This window comes from Hyperoodon ampullatus, assembly GCF_949752795.1.
Source record: "Hyperoodon ampullatus genome assembly, chromosome: 2".
Lineage (NCBI taxonomy): Eukaryota > Metazoa > Chordata > Mammalia > Artiodactyla > Ziphiidae > Hyperoodon > Hyperoodon ampullatus.
Genome location: NC_136915.1, coordinates 151193520 through 151214898, shown reverse-complemented (window position 1 = coordinate 151214898; position 21379 = coordinate 151193520). Strand labels below are relative to the sequence as shown.

General features: G+C 46.1%; 1 protein-coding gene across 2 annotated transcripts in view; it reads left to right on the top strand.

The window, feature by feature from the left end:
- Positions 1 to 21379, top strand: part of ATP2B4 (ATPase plasma membrane Ca2+ transporting 4) — a gene marked incomplete at both ends in the record, with an annotated part of 45912 nt that overhangs the window by 10109 nt on the left and 14424 nt on the right. For both annotated transcript variants that reach the window (XM_079697961.1, XM_079697962.1), the window contains 14 exons: positions 2570 to 2767; positions 3612 to 3869; positions 4336 to 4461; positions 4891 to 5016; positions 6154 to 6189; positions 7768 to 7929; positions 10735 to 10949; positions 11272 to 11514; positions 12501 to 12742; positions 13734 to 13965; positions 14897 to 15076; positions 15789 to 15876; positions 16535 to 16641; positions 21133 to 21324. In XM_079697961.1, coding sequence (XP_079554087.1) covers positions 2570 to 2767; positions 3612 to 3869; positions 4336 to 4461; positions 4891 to 5016; positions 6154 to 6189; positions 7768 to 7929; positions 10735 to 10949; positions 11272 to 11514; positions 12501 to 12742; positions 13734 to 13965; positions 14897 to 15076; positions 15789 to 15876; positions 16535 to 16641; positions 21133 to 21324 — 2405 coding nt within the window. The remainder of the gene's footprint in view (positions 1 to 2569; positions 2768 to 3611; positions 3870 to 4335; positions 4462 to 4890; positions 5017 to 6153; positions 6190 to 7767; positions 7930 to 10734; positions 10950 to 11271; positions 11515 to 12500; positions 12743 to 13733; positions 13966 to 14896; positions 15077 to 15788; positions 15877 to 16534; positions 16642 to 21132; positions 21325 to 21379) is intronic.

The following is a 21379-nucleotide window of genomic DNA, read 5'->3' as shown; positions in this document are numbered from 1 at the left end:
GGGATCAAGATGCCCTGCCCAGAAACACTCCTTTCCCAGGCCCTGGATTTTCTTTCCTGCTGAGAACTGACTTCTCAGAGTGGTGGAGGCAGGGATTCTCTGGCAAGCAGCCCAGCTTGCTTCTAGTGCTTTGGTCAAACCCGCTCCCCTGCAGAGCTCTGCTGTGCCTCTCAGCTTTCCAGCCAGGGTGGCGCTTTGGGGCCCAAGGAGGCAGGAGGCCCTGGATAAGAGCATCAGGCGCCACTCCCCCTGTTTCCCTCTCCTGAGCACTGGCAAGAGGAAGTGGTCTGCAGTCCCCACTTCACAATCGTGGGTGCCAGTTCACACCCCCACTTTACCTCCAGGCAGGGTCCCCAGGTAGATTTCAAGTACCTCTCCTGATGGTTTTTGTTTCTAGGGTGGAGAAGTGGACCCTGCAAACAATACTCCCTGAGCACCTATTTTCCCATTTTCAAAATCTTGCTCTGTCTTCCTTAGTTCTAACCCAAATCTCTCTCCTTGCCATTTAAAGTAACACTCTTGCATCCTATTCAGTGGAGATGGAGAATAGATGTCTGCCCTCCTGCTAAGCCCCCATTCCCCACCCGTGGAGTAGCCCTTCACGTTGACTAAAGTGTGGAGAAGTCCTCTGGCATCAGTATCCCCATTTTCTCCTTGCAGCTTCCGGTCATCTGCTTTGCTTGCACCTCTGTGTGAAGCTGTGTTAAGTGTCCCCATCCTTTGATTCTAACCCTCCTCAGCTGCTGATCTTTTTTCAAGACAAAGGTTGCCTCACCCTGCCTATGAGGAACCCACAGTATAGCCAACAATGTCCAGTGCCAAAACCAGGGCTAATTTGCTAATCAATTTGTGTAAACAATTTGATAAATGTCACCCGGCATTAATTAAAGTTAGAAGCTGTCTCCTCTTCCCTTAAAGTATAACACCCCTGGGGCCCACGAGAAGGCCCTAAATATAAGGAAGACACTGGGAATAGTTCTGCCTCACTCTTCTTCTCTCTGGCAACATGCCTGGACTATGTGTGCACACTCACACAGGTATGTAAGCACACGTGTGTTAGTGGGGAACATGCTGATGAAGGACTGAGTACTAACTCAGTGGCTTCACCTTCATTGTTCTCTTTTTATTCAACCTGAATAATAGTGCTTCTCCTAGTACTTTGTCTAAGTAGTACTTCTCTTAGCACCTAGTACATCTCTAAGTACATAGTACTTAGCAGAACAGTAGTACCTCTTAGTGATGTGTGTGTGTCTATGCACGTATGCCTCTGTGTGTGACAGAAAAGGATGGCTGTGTGCAAAAAGGGGATGCCCAAAGTTGGAGCCTCGAAGCCTCTACTCTGTTGATCTCCTGAAGCCACTGAAACTTGGACAGGACAACTGGTTAGGCTCTGTCTCCTAGCCTCCTAGCATGACCTTGGGCAGATAGCTTATTCTTTCTGGCTTTTGTGTGTGAGCCAGTGGGTGGAAGCCAGCTCTGTTTTTATTTTTATTTTTATTTTATTTTCATTTTATTTTTATTTTTTGCGGTACGCGGGCCTCTCACTGTTGTGGCCTCTCCTGTTGCGGAGCACAGGCTCCAGACGCAAGGCTCAGCGGCCATGGCTCACGGGCCCAGCCGCTCCGTGGCATGTGGGATCTTCCCAGACGGGGGCATGAACCCATGTCCCCTGCATCGGCAGGCAGACTCTCAACCACTGTGCCACCAGGGAAACCCTTTTTTTTTTTTAACATTTTATTTTATTTTATTTTATTTTTTAATTTTTGACTGTGTTGGGTCTTCATTGCTGCACACAGGCTTTCTCTAGTTGCGACAAGCAGGGGCTACTCTTCGTTGCAGTGCATGGGCTCCTCATTGAGGTGGCTTCTCTTGTTGCAGAGCATGGGCTCTAGGCACGCAGGCTTCAGTAGTTGTGGTGCGTGGGCTCAGTAGTTGCGGTGTGCAGGCTGTAGGGTGCGCGAGCTTCTGTAGTTGTGGCACGTGGGCTCAGTATTTGTGGCTCACGGGCTCTAGAGCACAGGCTCAGTAGTTGTGGCGCACAGGCTTAATTGCTCCACGACATGTGGGATCTTCCCGGACCGGGGATTGAATGCATGTCCCCTGCATTGGCAGGCGGATTCTTAACCACTGCGCCACCAGGGAAGTCCCAGCTCTATTTTTAAATCATGACCAGCATTTACATGTTAATGTGAGAGGAAAGTTCTGTGTGAGTCTCAGGAAACATTTTAATGTTTGTGCTCTTAGAGCTGGAGCCTGGAGCAAACTCCATGAGGAAGAGATGAAGTTTTAGGTCTAGGTTAGCTTACCCTGGAGACCAAGAGGAGTGAGTGGCCCCTGTGACCAACTTGTCTGGGTTTGCCCCCATTTTTAGACTGAAAATTTCACATCCCCTGAGTCTGAGCAAAAAGTCTGTCAGCCGCAGAGACCAGTCACCCTAACTGGATCTCATACGTGGGCAGATCGGGAAGCAAGGTATCTTTTTTAAAGGGATCTTTTAACTGCCTTCTTCTGTCATTCATCTCTACCCCTTTTTTCTCGCTCATTTGCTCCACTCTTATGTCTTTTTCAGGCCTATCTGGAAACCCTGCAGATCTGGAGAAACGTAAACAAGTATTTGGACAAAACTTGATTCCCCCCAAAAAGCCCAAGACCTTTTTAGAATTAGTGTGGGAAGCCCTTCAAGATGTCACACTCATCATCCTGGAGATCGCAGCCATCATCTCCCTGGTCCTGTCCTTCTATCGCCCCCCTGGGGAAGAAAATGAACGTGAGTATCTTGAACAGACCAGCGTGACTCTGATCTGGGTTGTTTCCAGCACCACCGAAAAACACTTAGTATTCACGTTGACAGATTATAGCTTAAAAATGCCCCCCCATTATCCAGAGTGGGTTCTCCAAAGGAAACTAACAAGTAGCTAGTAAGCTATTCTTCCAACCTACCCTGATTCCAGGGTCTTTTCCCCCCTTTCACATCAAATCCTTATTCAGAATGTCTTAAATCCTCTATGCTCACTCAACCAACAAAGCCCTGCATCTCAGAGTTCCCCCAGTTGTGTGAGCATCATAGGAAGTAGTAGTGGGAGCTACCATGTTGGTGGTCATAAGTTCTTTATATGTGACTAGCCTGTAATTTGTATTGACATGTTTCATGCTATTTAGTCATTTGCTTCTTTGGGGTAAACATAAATAGTTATATTGGTGGTGAGATGACGCCCAATCCTCCAGTATCCTCAGAGGAGAGCTATTCTACCCAAGAGAATAGCTGTTATTCTCTTTCCCTGACTTTCTATTCTGGGGGGTTGCAGAAGCACAACCCCCATTTTTTTTTTTTTTTTTTTTTTTTTTTTGGCGGTACGCGGGCCTCTCACTGCTGTGGCCTCTCCCATTGCGGAGCACAGGCTCCGGACGCGCAGGCCCAGTGGCCATGGCTCACGGGCCCAGCCGCTCCGCGGCATGTGGGATCCTCCCAGACCGGGGCACGAACCCGTGTCCCCAGCATCGGCAGGTGGACTCTCAACCACTGCGCCACCAGGGAAGCCCCACAACCCCCATTTTTAATGCCAACAAAAGCCCCTACGTGACCCTTCTTTTCTCTGCTTTCCCTGGGCTAGAGTGTGGTCTAGCCGTAACTAGCCCAGAAGATGAAGGGGAGGCAGAAGCCGGCTGGATTGAGGGGGCAGCCATCTTATTCTCAGTGATCATCGTGGTGCTAGTGACCGCCTTCAATGATTGGAGCAAAGAGAAGCAATTCCGGGGGCTGCAGAACCGCATTGAAAAGGAACAGAAATTCTCCGTTATCCGAAATGGTCACATCATTCAGCTCCCTGTGGCTGAGATCGTGGTGGGGGACATTGCCCAGATCAAATATGGTGAGAGCCCTGTGTTTCTTGTACCTGTGCCACCCTCCCTATTTGAAGGCTAGGTCCTTTGGCATAAGGGGGCTGCTTGGAATTGCTGAGGACCCAAAAAGATAAGACCCCAAATTGTGTTAGCTTCTAGGTTAGAGTTTAAGGAGGTTATGGAAGAGAAATTCACAGAAAGCAGTAACTGAAACTCCCAAAGACTGTTAGACTGTACCCTGTGTGTCTTAGATTAAAAGTATATAATATTCAGGCCATGGGAATGTGTTTGGGGATCAGTAACTGTTTGAATTTATAATACCCGGAATGGAGTCTTATCTCAGGTTGTCAGAGCTGAAGTTGTCTTTCAGATGCTCTCCAGATTCTCCCTGGGCCTTTGCCCTATAGGCGGGGCCCATGGGAGCAGCCCTGAGATGGGGTTGGATGGTCCTTACCTACCCTCTTTCCCTGTTGCCCCTTCACTTCTGTGTACTAGGTGACCTGCTGCCTGCAGATGGAATCCTGATCCAGGGCAATGATCTCAAGATTGACGAGAGCTCTCTGACTGGGGAATCGGACCATGTCAAAAAGTCCCTGGAAAGAGACCCCATGTTGCTCTCAGGTATGGCCTCTGGCTTCACCAGTTCCCATTCTGCCTCCCCCCAGACAGTCAGCCACAGAGACCATATCCAGACCTTGCTCTCCCTTCTGGCCCTGCCCCAAGGTTCAGCTGAGGCAGTAGCATATTAGTGGGTTGAATACAAGGATATCAAGCAACCTATAAGAGATTGCCTATGAAGCAGGTGCTATAAGGGCTCTGCTGGCTGGGGATGGGTGGTGGGAAAGGAGCCTTACCCTAAAGCAGTTAGACACATTGTTTCCCTTACCCCTCAGTTTGCTTGCTCTTGATCTTTTCCTACTATCTGCTGAGTATATCACTATCCACGGGAGAGGAAGAAAGAGGGATTGCTTTTTTCCAGGTTTATGTTTCACACCAAAGAATGGCCAGGTATAAAAAAACAACACTTCTCTCGTCTTCTTTCTCATTTAGGGACCCATGTCATGGAAGGTTCTGGCCGAATGGTAGTGACTGCTGTGGGTATCAACTCTCAGACTGGAATCATCTTTACCCTCTTGGGGGCCAGTGAGGGGGAAGAGGAAGAGAAGAAGAAGAAAGGTAAAGGGCTTTCGGGATGAGAGTCTTTTCCCTCCCACCCCCATGGACAAACTAGGAAAGGGAGCAGATCTGGATGCAGTACCTGGTTGGAAGAATCAGCAGGATGATGAGTGCAGATATCCAAACCCCTTGTTGAGCGAAGGGTATCATCCCCGGCTCCCCACAGTGCTCTAATGGAAACCAGATCCTGGCCCAGTCAGGTTGCATCGATTCCTGTGTCTGTTGGTGGATTGTAAAGGGATGAGGTAGAAAGCCTGCCCCAAATGAGCTGGCAAGGTGCGCAACTCCCCTCTGGGTAGTCCTCCGACCCTTGCCCCTTTTTTCCTCAGACATGGGGGATTATATGAATCATCAAGGCTAAGGGAAAACTGTCCAGGAGAAGAAACTGGATTCCTGCTGAAACTATGGGCTGTCAGTGGAAGAGAGACACGGCCAGGAGAGTAGGAACAGAGAGGGAATGTCTACCCCGAAGTTAGCCCTGTCTTTGCCATTCACTTGTTTCTGAAAGAAGGAAAAACAGAAGGCAAAAAAAGATACCAAACCATATCTACACCTTTCCCTTAAGAATTCCTTCTTCCCTTGGAGGAGAGAAGGATTTCTACCAGTTGGCTGGAGGACCATCTTGGGCTGTTTAGGGAAGGGGAGTTAATGAGAAGGAGACAAAACACATTCACTCAGGAACGAGACTATCCGTTTCTGCAGCTGCCTGCAAGTGAATAAGGAGGACGCTTGCTTGGCGCTGGTAAACTGACATGGAGGCACCTTGCAGGGCCTTTGCCACCAGGCAGAAACAGTTCAAACCTCTCGCTTCCTAACCCCCACCCCATTTCTCCAAGTGGTGTGACTCAGGCCGGGAGCACCCTCCCAACAGCAACTGTGCTCCAGGAGAAAGCAGCTCAGAAGTGGGTGTGCACTCACCTGCATGAGTGGCCTGGTCCATACCCCAAGGATTCATGAGAGCCCCTAATGAAAATGGAGGTAAACAGATGTGAGCTTCCTTTACATTCCCTTTCCTGTAACTCAGCCCCTTTGCTGTTGCCCTTTTGGGCTCTGAGCAGGACCCGAAACATTGGATATCTGATCTCTTAATAGTCACTTTGGGTCTCCACCCCATTTTTTTCTTTCTTGTTCAAACAGGTAAAAAACAAGGAGTCCCTGAAAATCGCAACAAAGGTAACCTTTCCACCCACTCATTTACCATCTCTACCTGCCCACACTCAAACCAGGCCTTCCCAGGCCATCTGCCTCCTCCCTTTTCCTCTCCATAAATTTGTTATCTGCTGCTGTGGCCCAGATGCCTTATCCTGAGGAAGGTGCAGAGATTCGGGGGTGGTCTCAAGCTCTCAAACCCAATCTAAGATGGGACAACAGCATCCTCTGCTGTTGGCTCAAGGAACCTCATGTCAGTCTTGGAGAGCCTGTGAGATTGACCTGCTCTTCCCAGGGTGCTGAACTCTTTGCTTCACTGCCCTAGGCCAGATTTAAACAACAACGGTCATCAGTTTCTGGGTTGGAAGACTTCAGGGTCCTTATGGTGGAAGGAGTTGGGATGGGCAGTCCCTGCACCCTCCTCTCGTTGGCTTCCTCATCGGTGTCCTCTTCTGATCTGGATTCCTTCTCAGCTAGTCTTCTCGGGGGTGGAGAGAGCCCTTTCTCCGTAACCTCGTTCCCCACCTCTTTCTTTGTTCTCTCCACAGTCTGTTTTCTTCCTCCTAATCTGATGTGTGTTGCTTTTTTGGTGGCTGTGTTTACATCCTGTCTCTGTCTTGTTTGTGAGTCTGACAGCAGAGACAGTATCTCAGGAAGGGCATCTAACCAAAGGGGTTGAGCTCTGCAGGGGTGAAATTGGAGGGGTGCCAGGAACCAGCAAGAACTGCTCTCTTGAGACAGCTCCTAGAGATTTTTTCCTTTTGTAACCCACATCATAGTAGTTTTTAGAAATAAAGGCATCATGTCGGAGAACCAGGGCTCCACAAAAATAATTCTTTAATTTTAGATTTCTTTAACTCTTCTTTTTAAAGCAAAGTGGATTTATATGTCTGTCTTTATCCTGGCTTTCTCTTATTCCAGGGAGTCCCTCACACCACCTTCTTCCCTTTTCCCCTAGGTCCCACTCTGTACCTCCCTACCTTCATCAGACAGGGGAGAAAAGAGATTTCCTTCCCCTATCGTTCAACTAATACGAGAGGGAACTGGAAAGTACCCTGTGTCTGGGGTCTGTGTTTCTTCCTTGACAGTCTGTATAGATATAGATATAGATATAGATATAGATAGACATAGTGAGAGAGAGATGAACCTTTCAAAGAGCTGACTAGGACCCTTATGCTCTAGGAATATCTACCAGCCTTCCCCTTCAGCCCCTTTCTGCAGTAAAGATTCACTATATTAAGCACTGAATTCCGGGAAAGATGGTTGTTGGTAACAGCACTTATGGCATGACTAATCCTCTTGCTGGAATAAACCTGGCTTGGGGCTCTGAGGTAGTGCCAGGAAGCTGCCACTGAAGTGGAAATCCACACCGTAAAAGCACCATATTTCACCGCCAGTTGTTAAGATATCATTCCAAAAGCCCTCATAGAGGCTCAAAGTCAAGTTCCCTGTCTGGCATGGGGTGAGGGTGGTCAGATCTGATGTCAGGGGTCCAAGGTATATTCCAGGAATAAGACAGAAGGATTTGTCCGTTTCCACTTGCCTGCTACTCAGTGCTACTACCTTGCCTGCTTACCTGTCCTATTTGTGTGTACACCCTAGCAAAGACTCAGGATGGAGTGGCCTTGGAAATCCAGCCCCTCAACAGCCAGGAGGGGATCGACAATGAGGAAAAGGAGAAAAAGGCAGCCAAGCTGCCCAAAAAGGAGAAGTCGGTGCTGCAAGGCAAGCTGACGCGCTTGGCTGTACAGATTGGGAAAGCTGGTGAGTAGGGTGGAGCCTTCTTGGTTTGTTTATCAGTGCTATTCTGGATCCTCGCTACTTTGATTGCCTTCTTTCTACACCAACCAGGTCTGGCAGAAAGAAGCTGAAAATTCCAAGTGGCTAATGCAGTCCAGGTAGCTGTGTCTCTCTCTGCGACTGTTTAGCTTTTGCAGAGAGAGATGTTTTCCTGTGTGTTAGGGTTAAAGGTGCAAACAAATGGGAGATTTACATTAGCAAGAAGGAAGACTTTAATAGCTACTCACCTGCTTGTGTATTGGCTTGTAAGTTCCTTAACGGTAGAGAAGGCTGTTGTTTGCTGAGGGTAATTCCCTAGCATAGCAATGGCCAGGCATAGAGCAATCAGTTCAGAATAAGGACTGGAGGGTAAAGGAAGACAGTGATTAAAGAGGCGCTTTGCAGAGCAGAGGTCAGTAAAGGCACTCCTGTGCATCGTGAGAGGAAGCAGCTTCTCCATCGCTTGCCTCTTCACTCTCCTCTCTCCTGCCTTCTTTCAGTGGTGGGGTGGGGCGGGAGATTTAGAGGAGGGAACAAAGGAAGATTGCTCCTTCAGTGCACATATCCCTTAAACTACAGTCTTTTTCCACTGTTTATTTGCTGACCTCACCTCTCTGTTTACTACAGTCAGAGTCTAGTCCAGAGTCTATTTCTGTGTGCGGCCTGAGATTCTGCGTTTCTAACCATCCCCCGGGTGATGCCAGTACTGCTGCTCTGCTAAGCACACATTGAATAACAAGAATCTATGCTGTCCACTACTGCAGCCACTAACCATGTGTGGCTGTTTCCATTTAAATTAATGAAAATTAATGAAATTAATGAGAATTAGATATAGTTAAATATTCATCTCCTCAGTCACATTAACCTATTTCAGTTGGTCAATAACCACATGTGGCTAGTGGCTGCCATATTGGGCAGTGCAAATAGAGAACATTTTAAGCACCACAGAGAGTTTTATAGAGTGTCAGTCTGGCCTATTCATCCAGTTCTAGTACCTAGCTAATTTTGACCACCATGAAGTCTCTTGCATATAAACAATACGCAGATGAGGGACTTCCCTGGTGGCACAGTGGTTAAGAATCCGCCTGCAAATGCAGGGGAAATGGGTTCAAGCCCTGGTCCGGGAAGATCCCACATGCCGCGGAGCAACTAAGCCCGTGCGTCACAACTACTGAGCCTGCGCTCTAGAGCCCTTGTGCTGCAACTACTGAAGCCCGCACGCCTAGAGCCCATGCTCCGCAACAAGAGAAGCCACCGCAATGAGAAGTCTGCGCACCGCCACGAAGAGTAGCCCCCACTCGCCACAACTAGAGAAAGCCTGCGCGCAGCAACGAAGACCCAACGCAGCCCAAAATTAATTAATTAATTAATTTTAAAAACAAAACAAAACAATACACAGATGAGATAAATTGCAAGTGTGGAATCAAATTGCTGAGCCTGGCACACGGGTTTGAAACATTAAACAGATCCTCCTGTTGGGCTCCTAATCCCTACCTTATTCTTTAGGGAGTACAAGCTACCTGAGGGCTACCCACTGGTCTCCTCTGTTTATTCATTTCACATATCATCTAGACCAAGGACCAGGGGGAAGCGAGTGAGGTGCCTTGCACCACCCTGAGAGTGAATGCCTCCTTAAATTTTGCAGCCTAGGTGCCTTGCTTGCCTCACCTCTTAGGCCTGACCCTGATGAAGCAAAGTTCAAAAGAATATGCTTTCAACGATACAATCACCTCTAGCCTTGTTCTGATTCCTCTGAATCACTGGGCCCTCAGGAAAAGCAAAGACACAAATCAAACTATGATTTGAAGTGGAACTTTTCCCAGACATTGTACCACAGGCAGATACAGATGCCCAAATACCGATCCCCTCAGCCCTCAGAGTAGCCAGGCAGCACCCAAAGCAGTTGGAACCCTTAGACCAGTTGTTTTCTGATCTTGAGCAGATTCTCCATTGTAGGATATGTAGGATGACCAACTATCCCAGTTTGCTTGAGACTTTCTCAGTTTTAGCACTGAAAGTCCCACAGCCCAGGAAACTGCTCAGTCTCAGGCAAACCAGGATGGTTGGTCCCCCTCCAGTGTACCATACCAAAACCTCTCTGTGCCTTAGAGAGACACATAAAAGGGGATGATAATAGTAACATCTCACAGGATTGTTGTGAGGATTAAATGAGTTAGTACCCATGAAGTGCTTGCCTGACTCCTAGTAAGCACTATATTAATAGTTGTTATTATTGTCATCTTCTGTCTATGCCACGTCAGGAGAAAGGTTGGGAAGCACCGCTCTAAGGGTTAGTTATGTAGGTGATGTGCTAATACCATAGGGCAACACTGTGAACAAGTTGTGAATTGCCTGACATTCTCAGGCTACTAGGGAAGAAGTTAAAATTGATAAACCACTAGGAAATAGGCACCTATAGTCACTACATTATGATTTGTAGGAAGAGAGTAGGTCTGAGATAGAATCATAGGATGCTATTTTAGAAAACTAAACCAATCCTCTTATTTATGAATGAGGAAATAGGCCCAGAGAGGGTCAAGACCAGTCCGAAGCCACGAGTCAAGTTGGTGCAGTGCTGAGAATAGCACCCATGTCTTTAGAATGCAAAGCCACCTCTGTCCCCTACACTGTAATGTACAAGCACCAGAGGATGGATAGGGGCTTTGGGTATGACTTAGATAGTCATTTTAAAAACGGACAGCAAAGGCTACAATTTATGCCAATCCATCTCTGGCTAGGGCCCTAGGAATACCCTGAAGCCTGGGTTCATTTGACTTGTTTCCTGGACAGGTCTGATCATGTCTGCAATCACAGTTCTCATCCTGATTCTGTACTTTGTGATCGACAACTTTGTGATACAGCGCAGACCATGGCTGGCTGAGTGTACTCCCATCTACGTCCAGTACTTTGTCAAGTTCTTCATCATTGGCATCACTGTGCTGGTGGTGGCTGTGCCAGAGGGGCTGCCACTGGCAGTCACCATTTCACTGGCTTACTCTGTGAAGGTGAGACTGGAATGAAACTGTGTCTTCTTTCAGAACAGAGACCGGAGGGGAGGGTACCGTGTAGCCTCTGGTGAAAGGATGGGCCACTCTGTCTTCATAAACTCTGGGTGATGCCTTCAGGAGCAGAAGCCACTGGCACTTTGGAAGGACCATCTGGATCAGTTGCATCAACATTTAAGTAACCCAGTAGAATCTTAAGAGTATTTACAAAAATGGTATCCTGCATTTTTGTGTGGGACCAGAGAATGAAATGTGGAGAGATGCTGGCTAGGAAGTGGCCTTTGACCTGTATTTGGGAAGTCTTTTCTCTTCTCCTTTGTAGAAAATGATGAAAGACAATAACCTGGTACGGCACTTGGATGCTTGTGAAACAATGGGCAATGCCACAGCCATCTGCTCTGATAAGACAGGCACATTGACCATGAACCGCATGACTGTGGTGCAGGCTCATATCGGAGAAACCCATTACCATCAAATCCCAAGCCCTGATGTCCTCGTGCCCAAGGTCCTGGACCTTATTGTCAATGGTATTTCTATCAACAGTGCCTACACCTCCAAGGTTCTGGTAAGCGTTTCCTTTGCCAGGACACTTAAAATGGGTAGGTGGAGGGAACCATTAATTTTCTCTTGTTTATTCTGCCTGAATGGCCATCCCACATCCCATTTCCCACTCCCCAGTGAACATGTTTGGGGTGAAACTAGGAAATAATCCATGGGAGTAGATTGGGAGATGGGAAGGAAAGGGGGAGGCAGGTAGGAATCTATGGCTATGAAATGACCTCCAATCACCAGGTAAAGGCAGTATCTCTAAAAAGACCTTGGGACTTCTCTGGCAGTCCACTGGTCAAGACTTTGCCTTCCAATGAAGGGGGTGTGTGTTCGATCCCTGGTCAGGGAGCTAAGATCCCTCCCACATGCCTTGGGGCCCAAAAACCAAAACCAAAAACAGAAGCAATATTGTAACAAATTCAATAAAGACTTTAAAAATGGTCCACATCAAAAAATCTTTAAAAAATAAACACAATAAAAATAAATAAATAAAAAGAGACCTCAGGCTTTCCTGGTGGCGCAGTGGTTGAGAGTCCGCCTGCCGATGCAGGGAATACGGGTTCGTGCCCCGGTCCGGGAGGATCCTGCGTGCCGTGGAGCGGCTGGGCCCGTGAGCCATGGCCGCTGAGCCTGCGCGTCCGGAGCCTGTGCTCCGCGACGGAGAGGCCACGGCAGTGAGAGGCTCGCGTACCGCCAAAAAAAAAAAAAAAAAAAAGAATATAAAAAGAAAAAAGAGACTTCATGCTGGTCAGGAGTAAATTACTCAGTTTCTAGAAACTAAGAGAGACTGTTAGAATAAGACCCACACAGGGTGAGACACCAGCACCACCCCCAGGGCAACTAAAAAATCCCCAAGCCCTAGGTGGCTCAGGGACCACAGTCAGCACCCCCACGGGCCCTGGGTACATGTGTGAAAGCCTCGAGCGGAGTCTTTCCCTTCCTAGGTTCTCTCCCCAGCTTCGGCACCTCATCCAACACTCCCACGTGTGTTTTTCCTCTCAGCCTCCGGAGAAGGAGGGCGGCCTGCCGCGGCAGGTGGGCAACAAGACTGAGTGCGCCCTGCTGGGCTTCGTCACAGACCTGAAGCAGGATTATCACGCCGTGCGCAGTGAGGTGCCCGAGGAGAAGCTCTACAAGGTGTACACCTTCAACTCGGTGCGCAAGTCCATGAGCACCGTCATCGAGAAGCCCCGCGGTGGCTACCGCATGTACAGCAAGGGCGCTTCTGAGATCATCTTGCGCAAGTGAGCGCCCCTCCCCCGCTTCTTCCTCCCTTCAGGATCCTCCCCTCAGGGAGGTCAGGGTGCCAGGCCTCACGTTGAATCCACCTGGATGATGAGCGAACCCTCCTTCCAGGCGGTGACATCATGACTAACATCTGAGCTTGGTTCAGGCCAAGCCTTGCTGTTAAGTACTTTGGATACTGTACTTACTCTTCACAGCTCAGCGAGGTAGATGCTGTCATTATCCCTGTTTTACGGATGAGAATTCAGAGGTGCTGGGAAGTTCAGTAACTTGCTGGAAGTGATACAACTCTTAGTGGCACAGCCACGGTTCAGACCTAGGCAATCCAAACTTCCATTTCCTATTCTGAAAAGAGATGATAATACCCACCCATCTCACAGGGTTACTCTGATTAAGTGATTCAATGTATGTAAAATGCCTTGCACATAGCAAGTATTGATACTAGAAATGTTAGTTCTGCGTTCCCTTTTCCTTTGTATTCTCAATTCTGATCACAGGAGGTTGCATAATCAAAGTGGCTAGATGATCCATAGGTCATTAAAAGGTGACCTACGTGCATCACCTATGTGGATATAGGGCCAGTAGCTAAAAACCAGTGCCCCAGCTTGGCTTTAGCCACCCCCTTTTGAGTGACACGTTCTTGTTGAGAACACCCTCTGCACTGAGCACTCTAGATACTGAGGATTGAGAAAGTGTCTCTACCTTTGTGAAGCTCAAAAGAGCAGGCAATCCACAAATGACCCTTGATGTTGTATTCACATATGAGTAGGAGCAGACAACATGGGAGAATCAAATGCTCTGCCCACCTAGACGTTACCCACCTACTGGCCACCCCACCTTGGAAAAAGGGGCTCAGCTTTGGGTTATGAGTGGAGATTTATGGCCACGGAACAGTATCTTTAGGAGTAATGCAGAGTGGCCAGAATGTCTGTAAATGACTATGCAAGCACATAGCGGGGGATGCTGCTTTCTGACTGTGTGCCCCACCAGGTGTAATCGAATCCTGGACAAGAAAGGGGAAGCAGTGCCATTCAAGAATAAGGACCGAGATGAGATGGTCCGCACCGTCATCGAGCCCATGGCCAGTGAGGGACTCCGGACTATCTGCATAGCTTACCGGGATTTCAGTGACGGAGAGCCCCCATGGGACAATGAGAGTGAAATCCTCACTGAACTGACCTGTATTGCAGTGGTGGGCATTGAGGACCCTGTGCGCCCAGAGGTGAGGCTTTGACTTGAAAAAAGGGCTAGGAAACATGAATGGAAGTCTTCCAGTGGCCCCGGCCCATGCGCCGGCCCAGTGTGACCTAATGCGAGGCCACCCAGGAGTTGCAGGAACTGGGGTACTAGCTCCATTTCTAGTTGTAACTTCGGAAACTTAGGCAAGTTACCTAACTGTTTCTCATTTGCTGGGATAGATGTTTCTGTGCTTCCTGCTTCACAGAACTGCTGTAGAGTACTGAACTAATAGAAAGTGGCATTCCTACAGTTCATGCTGTCTGAGGGGTAAGAAACATAGGTTTTACTGGGCTTATTGTTTGGTACTCAAGAATTGTCAGAAGATGGAATTAACTGGAACACCAACTTTGTCTCTAGCCACCTTCTTTCAAGCAACACATTCTTGTCGAGCACCCCTAGAATAGCTGAGCACTACTCTCAGTTCTAGGGCCTCTGCTTCTAAGAAGTTCAGGCCAATGGACTATCAACCATCAAGACCCAGAGGCATGACAGTGTGTCATGCATTTGGGAAACTTAAAAGAATTGATATTGTTGGAGTATGTGCCAGGGGGGTGGAAGGTGGTTAAAACTTCTGCTAGAAAGGAAGGCAGTGGCAAAATCTCAAAAGGCCAGGCGTGCCCCGCTAAGAAATCTAGATTGTAAGTGGGAGAGTAAGCTTTTACACCTGGCTCCTGAAGCAGATTTCCCCTTCAACTCATGGTACAATAAGGCAAATTCAAATGTGAGTATCATGGATAGGACAGAAGCGAGGTGGCACCAAGCAATATAAAAATGGCCAGACTTAGCCCATGCCCCATGGTTCTGCTTCCAGGGTGCCTCTCCGCTGTCCACAATGAAGGGACAACTGAACAGGAGCAGCTTACCAGGCCTCACCAACCCCACCTCCTCCATTCCTCTTACCTCACTCTCCACAGGTACCGGAAGCTATTGCCAAATGCAAACGAGCTGGCATTACTGTCAGAATGGTGACAGGTGACAACATCAACACAGCCCGGGCCATCGCCACCAAATGTGGCATTATGACACCTGGGGATGACTTTCTGTGCTTGGAGGGCAAAGAATTCAATCGACTCATCCGAAATGAGAAGGGCGAGGTGAGTCTTGGGTGGGAGGAATCAGGGCCTCCTTTATTAGGCGAGGGCTGGTTCACGTGTAAGGCGTCTGGGACAGGTGGGAGGAAGTGGGTGGTTTTTAAACTAAAATCTATTCATAGTGAGATGTCCCTTTTACTGTTCAGACAGTAAAATCGGATTTTTTTTCTTCTCACTATCTTCATTCACAAGCCACCTTTTGAGACAGTGTCACTAATCTTTCATGTCTTTCCATTTTTTTCAATTGTGGGATGATTTTGTACTGATTTCCTTCTACCTCACCCCTCCTATGTCACTGCCTTGTGACTCAGAGTGGCACAGGTTGGTAAGAGGACATGGTCTGGGTGTGGAGCAGGCCAGAGCTTCCTGGTCAATGTAGAAGTTGAACCTAAGACCTCAGAAGCACTACTTTAGCCACCTGAGCCAACAGCTAACCCTGGCCCACCTCTGTCAAGGGTCTAAGAAACACGGAATTGGCTCCCAGGTAGGGAATTGGCAGGAAAAAGAAGACAAGCAGGGCCTGAATGGTCATCATCCATGAATCTGCCCTGGAGCCTGAGTTGGCTGCTTCACCTCCACTGGAGGCCGGGATAACACTGCCCTGGGGGCCATGGAATACCAGCTCTCCCAGAAGCTCAGCGTGGGTAAGGAAGTAAGATTTTCCCGGATGGCTGTTCTGAGCTTGACTGACCCAGGTGTGGTCTGGTGTTGGCAGGTAGAGCAAGAAAAGCTGGACAAGATCTGGCCTAAGCTCCGGGTGCTGGCGCGATCTTCCCCCACTGACAAGCACACACTGGTGAAAGGTGAGGTTGGTTCCTGAGTAGGTGCCTAGGATAGAGGAAGGCAGGTGGGGATGAGCACAGATAAGAGTCATCAACCAAAGCAACTCCCCTGTCCTGAGTAGGGGGGTCCTAGGAGAGCTTCCCCGCTCATGGGAAGAACATACAGTTTAGCAAACATCTGAGGCCCTGGTGAGTATTAGATACATAATATAATAAAGTTGTTTTTAAACATTATCCTATCTTGTTTGTTGATAGTACTGTGAATTAGACAGTACAAGTTAAGCTAGTCCCATTTTGCAAATAAGAAAGTTTGAGGCTGAGACAACAAGTGACCTATCCAAACTGCCCAACTGGTAAGTGGAAATGTTACCATTCAATCCCTGGGTCTCTGCCTTCAAATTATCCAGTGCTTTTTCTACCACATAATAGCTGCCTTGGGGCACCGGACAGGATATTCGACAAGGTCAGACTTTCTTAGCTTAGAGTACTACCCGTGAAACAATTTACTGCCATCGGGTGACACTATAGAACCTCTAGCATAGGGAAAAAAAGGAGGAAAGAGTGTAGAAAGGTGGGTGGTGGCAGGGACAGGAGAGGAAGACCAAAAAACTGCCTCTCATGGGGAAGTGGCCTAAGATGGCACATGTGGAACTCACTGTAGTGTGTCTGTTTTTCCTAGGCATCATCGACAGCACCGTTGGGGAACAGCGGCAGGTGGTGGCTGTCACTGGGGATGGCACAAATGATGGGCCGGCTCTGAAGAAAGCAGATGTTGGTTTTGCCATGGTAAGCAGCTCAGCGTAGTGTCTCTCTCTGCTGCAAGCTGCCTCCTCCAGTGGGAAGCCAGGACAGGCTTCTGGTAACCTGCTGCTTCCTGTACCTTCACATCCCCCTTTGTGCTCTTTCTCTGACTCCATCTCTCCTACCTACCTGGCCAATAATAATATGTATAATGAGGGACCCATCAAGTATGAAGGCAGGGAAATCATGAGGTATCACTACCCAGCAAAGCAAGACCAACTGAAACTTGCTCATAAACATGATGATATTGTCTGCCTAGGCACACTATAGAAAATTCACATTCTATATGGAAAATGTGCACTCTATATAGTTAGCACTGTTCGTCACTCTGCTTTTCACCTGTGAGGCCCGGAGCATCAGAGTCACTTGGAAAGTTCATTTAAAATCATATATTCCAAGGTTCCACAGTCGGCTGTCTTGATTCAGTAGCATCTGAGCTGGGTCCCAGAAGTGTTTGGATTTTCTGAACAGGTACACTTATTGATTCTAATGCTCAGGGACATTTAGAAGTCCCCAGATTGCAAAGTACATTCTCACACTCAAGTAACTTATGATTGTAAGCTTCCCATACACATTGAACTGTTGGTGAGTTTTAAGCAGTGGAAGAAGATTCAAGAAGAAATCTGTCTTTAGGGTGCTCTCTTTAACCAAAAGATAAATTTTAAAAGTTTTTACTCTAGGAAATTTCAAGAGTATACAAAAATAGAATAGTTTATTGAATCCTCATGTATCTGTCACCCAGCATCAAATATCAACACTTGGCCAATCTTGGCCCACACATACACATTTCCCCATCTCCACCTGAATTACTCTGAAGCATATCCAAGATATTATATCATTTCATCCAGTATATGTCTCTGGAAAATATATATGTATCAATAAAATATCTAAAAGAATCATAGTACCATGGTCTCACAACAAAACTGATTCCTTACTATCATCAGATATCTAGTCAGTGTTCACATTTCCCCAAATGCTTCATAAATGTTGTTTTTGTAGATTATTTGTCTAAATCAGAATGCAGACAAGATCCATACATTGCAGTTGGTTGATGTATCTCTTGAATCTATTAATCTATAACAGTATTTCCTGAAGTGTGCTCTTCCTTCCAACTCTACCTGGAAACCTGTAGAAATGCAAGTTCTCAGGCCTCACCCTGGATCTACTGAATCAGAAAGCTTGGAGTTGGAGCCCAGCAGTCCATGTTTTAACAGTCCCTCTGGGTGATTCTGACACATCCTAAAGTTTGGCAACCACTGACCCTATAGGATCTATGTGTCAGGGGGACTCAGCATACAGTTGTACTCATGGTTAAGATTCAGTCCATTGGTATAGTAAGAATCTAGTAAGGCAGAAAGTCACAGGTAGAGTCTGGAATCCACACGCAGGGTCCCTTATGATCTCTTCCTCCCATGAGGGGTCACAAAGAGCACCTTCTTCCCCCAGCAATGAAAATGCAGCAATACATGTGATGTTTCTGCCCAGAGAAACCCACCAGAGACTTGGTGTCGTAGATTTTTATTGGGGTTGGTCGTATAGGCACCTTCTGCCTAGCACGTGCTAAGATTCCAGACTTCCAGAAGGAAGCAGGTTTTCAGTGGAAACCATATGTTTGGGCACAGTCTAGGCACAGTGAGTCACTAATTAATTTTCAGTTAATTGTTGACTGAGAGCCAAGTGTTCAGGTGCTAGTCGAGGGCCAACCTTGCAAACAGGACTTTCTCAAGAAAGCAGTCTCAGGCCTGCTATGTTAACTCTTTTCTGCACAATCCCTTTCCTTCTTTTTTTCTAGCTACTTAGTTTTGAAGGAATAAGGTGGTTTTTCTACATAGAATATCCCATGGCAGGGATTTTGTTGATTGTATCCCTATAGTGTCCTTTAACCTGTTCTTTTAGCCCTTGTATTTCCTATGAAGTAGTACTTAGTTCTGTGAGCAATCAGACTCTACATCCCATCTTTCATTAGGGGTTGCAAAATGACAATGTTCTGATTTTCTTTATTTATTAACTTGAATACTTCTGTAAAAAGAAATTTGCCCTCGTCGACTATTTGGTTACTGTGAGGTTCACTTCCTACGTGAAAGACAGGTTAAGTGCTTGATTTTTTTCCCCTTTATTTACCAGTTTTCAAAATAATGCGTTGACTTTTTAGGATCCTCCAAAGGTGACCAATGAATTGTTCACTTTTAAAAACTTACTAAACTACTCTACTAAAAGTTAATTGTCTGTTTTTTAAAAATATCATTATGAGCTCATGGTTTTAAGTATATGTGATATGTTTTGATCCATTGCCCTTATTATTATTATGATGTTTATACTGACCCATCATTAGCCTCTTCAACACTGCTAAGTCCTTTGGGTACAACCTCAGTTGTCTTTAATAGCTTTCTTGGTCTCTTGCATGATAAGATGTTCCAGATTCATCATGCATATTTCTTGTCCTAGATCTAGAATCATCCACTTCTCAAAGGAGTTCTGCTTCATTTCAGTGAGAAATGATATTCAGAGAACACAATCTGAATGTCAGGATGTTCCTTACTTCTGAGTAAATTATTGTTTCTAGAACTTTTCAGTGGACAAAGCTAGGAAATATGTCTTTTATGTCTCTTTTTGTTTTTGTGTTTCTTTGTTTTAAAGATAAATACTTCATGAATTCATATTGGCATTTCCAATTCAAATTTAGAATTCTAGAACTCTAACTTCCTATTTTACTTCCCTGATTTTATATTTATCACTTAAGCTGAAAAGTTTGATTCCTAATGGCATTAACATAATTATTATTTGCTTTATCCTAAAATATATGTAATAGTCTCAAAATAGCAATAATAATACAATTACTCTACTAAAAACAGTTAAAGATTTTTCTTGTGGTTCTTTTTATCCTGTAGGTATATCCTACTATATCCTAACATCAAGTTACTGTGTTTTTCAAAAAGTCATTTGGAACTTTTCCCTTGGTATGGTTGTGCTACCAACTGGTTATACCAGTTCATTTATATCATGGTTTTTTTTTTCTTCCATTTTTGAGATTGCTTATTTTAAGCTTAATTTTGTTTTATACTTGTATAAAGTAGTTACATAATTCTAAAGTAAAATATACCAACAAGGTCTATTCATAGAAGTCTAGCTTCTATCCCTAACACCTCCACCCTGTTGCCTCCTTTTTAATCCCACAGATAACTTACTTCTTTGATTTTTGGTTTATCTTTCTGTTTGCTCCTTTAAAATACAGTCAAATGCGTAGTATATTTATATCCCACTCTCTTAGATAAGTGATAATTATCTATATTTATCTATATACACACTATATACTCTTTTTTCCACTTTGCTTCTTTTCATTTAACAACCTAACTTAGAGATTATTCTGCAGTAGTACATATATAAAGATACTCTTTCTTTCTTTCTTTTTTTCTTTCTTTCCATCCTTTCTCTTTACAGTGCATGGTACAGCATTGTGTGGATGTGTTACAGAACTTTTTGATGGGGAAATTGAATTGTATAGTCTGTCTAACAGATATTCATTTGTTGCAATCTGGATAGGAAAATAATACTACCAGGTAAATGGTACAAATAATCTACTAGTGCAGGCCAGATTCACAAACAAGCCCCTCTGTAGGTTATAGGGATTGTAAGACATGGAATAGAAGAATAGGCTGGGGATGTTAGGGACAGCTTTGCCAAGCAAGCAGGGCTTAATTAATTGAATGGAACCTTAAGGACAGATAGGATTTAAATAGATGGGGAAAGAGGATGTTCCAGGCTTGAAGAAAAGGGTGTAAGTAGAAGACTGGACTCTAGAAGTGAATAAAGCAGTAGGTTTTGAGCAGAAAGATATAGCAGGTTGGAAAATGAACCAGAGTTCACTTGTTGAGGGCTTTGACTACCAGACTAGAAAGTTTACTGTTCCTAAAACACTGCTTTCAACCACTGATCTGTCTATTTAGAAACCTTTAGTGGTTCCCCAGTGACAGGATTTTGAATAAGGACAGAACATCTGAACTGTACTGCCAGACTACTCCTCCTGGGAAAAAATGTAGAGTAACTTCAAGGTGCGGGGGAGATAAGGATTTAAATGAGATATTGGCAGTGGCAAAAGAAATTTTAAAATTTAGAGGTAAAACAGATAGGACTTTTCCCCTATCTTCTAATTATTTTCTAAGATGGGGAAGTAGGAGGGACGGGAGAAGGGAATATCAGAGATAACTGTAATTTCCAGTCTGAGTTCAGGAGTAAGGTGGTGGCATCATGGCCCAGTCCCCTTTCGCACAGAGTGACAGTGACACATTTTCCCTTCATTTTCTTTGGGAGAGAAGACGGCTCAAAATATGGTGGTTTAGTCTGTAGGATTTGTGTGGCTAGTGTGCCCTCTAGTGTTTATGCTGAGTTCTGAAGCTTCTTGGAGGTCAAGATATGAGTTCAGAATGTACATGAATTTTGTCCAGTTCCTCACTGTTTTCCTTCCCCTTCTTACCTCAGGGTATTGCAGGCACGGATGTGGCAAAGGAGGCCTCTGACATCATCCTAACAGATGACAACTTCACCAGCATCGTGAAGGCAGTGATGTGGGGACGAAACGTCTACGATAGCATCTCCAAGTTCCTACAGTTCCAGCTCACTGTCAACGTGGTGGCTGTGATTGTGGCCTTCACTGGAGCCTGTATCACCCAGGTGAAGGGAATGTGGGGTGAGCTGAGATGGGAGGGATGAGGCTGGGGCTAAGGAA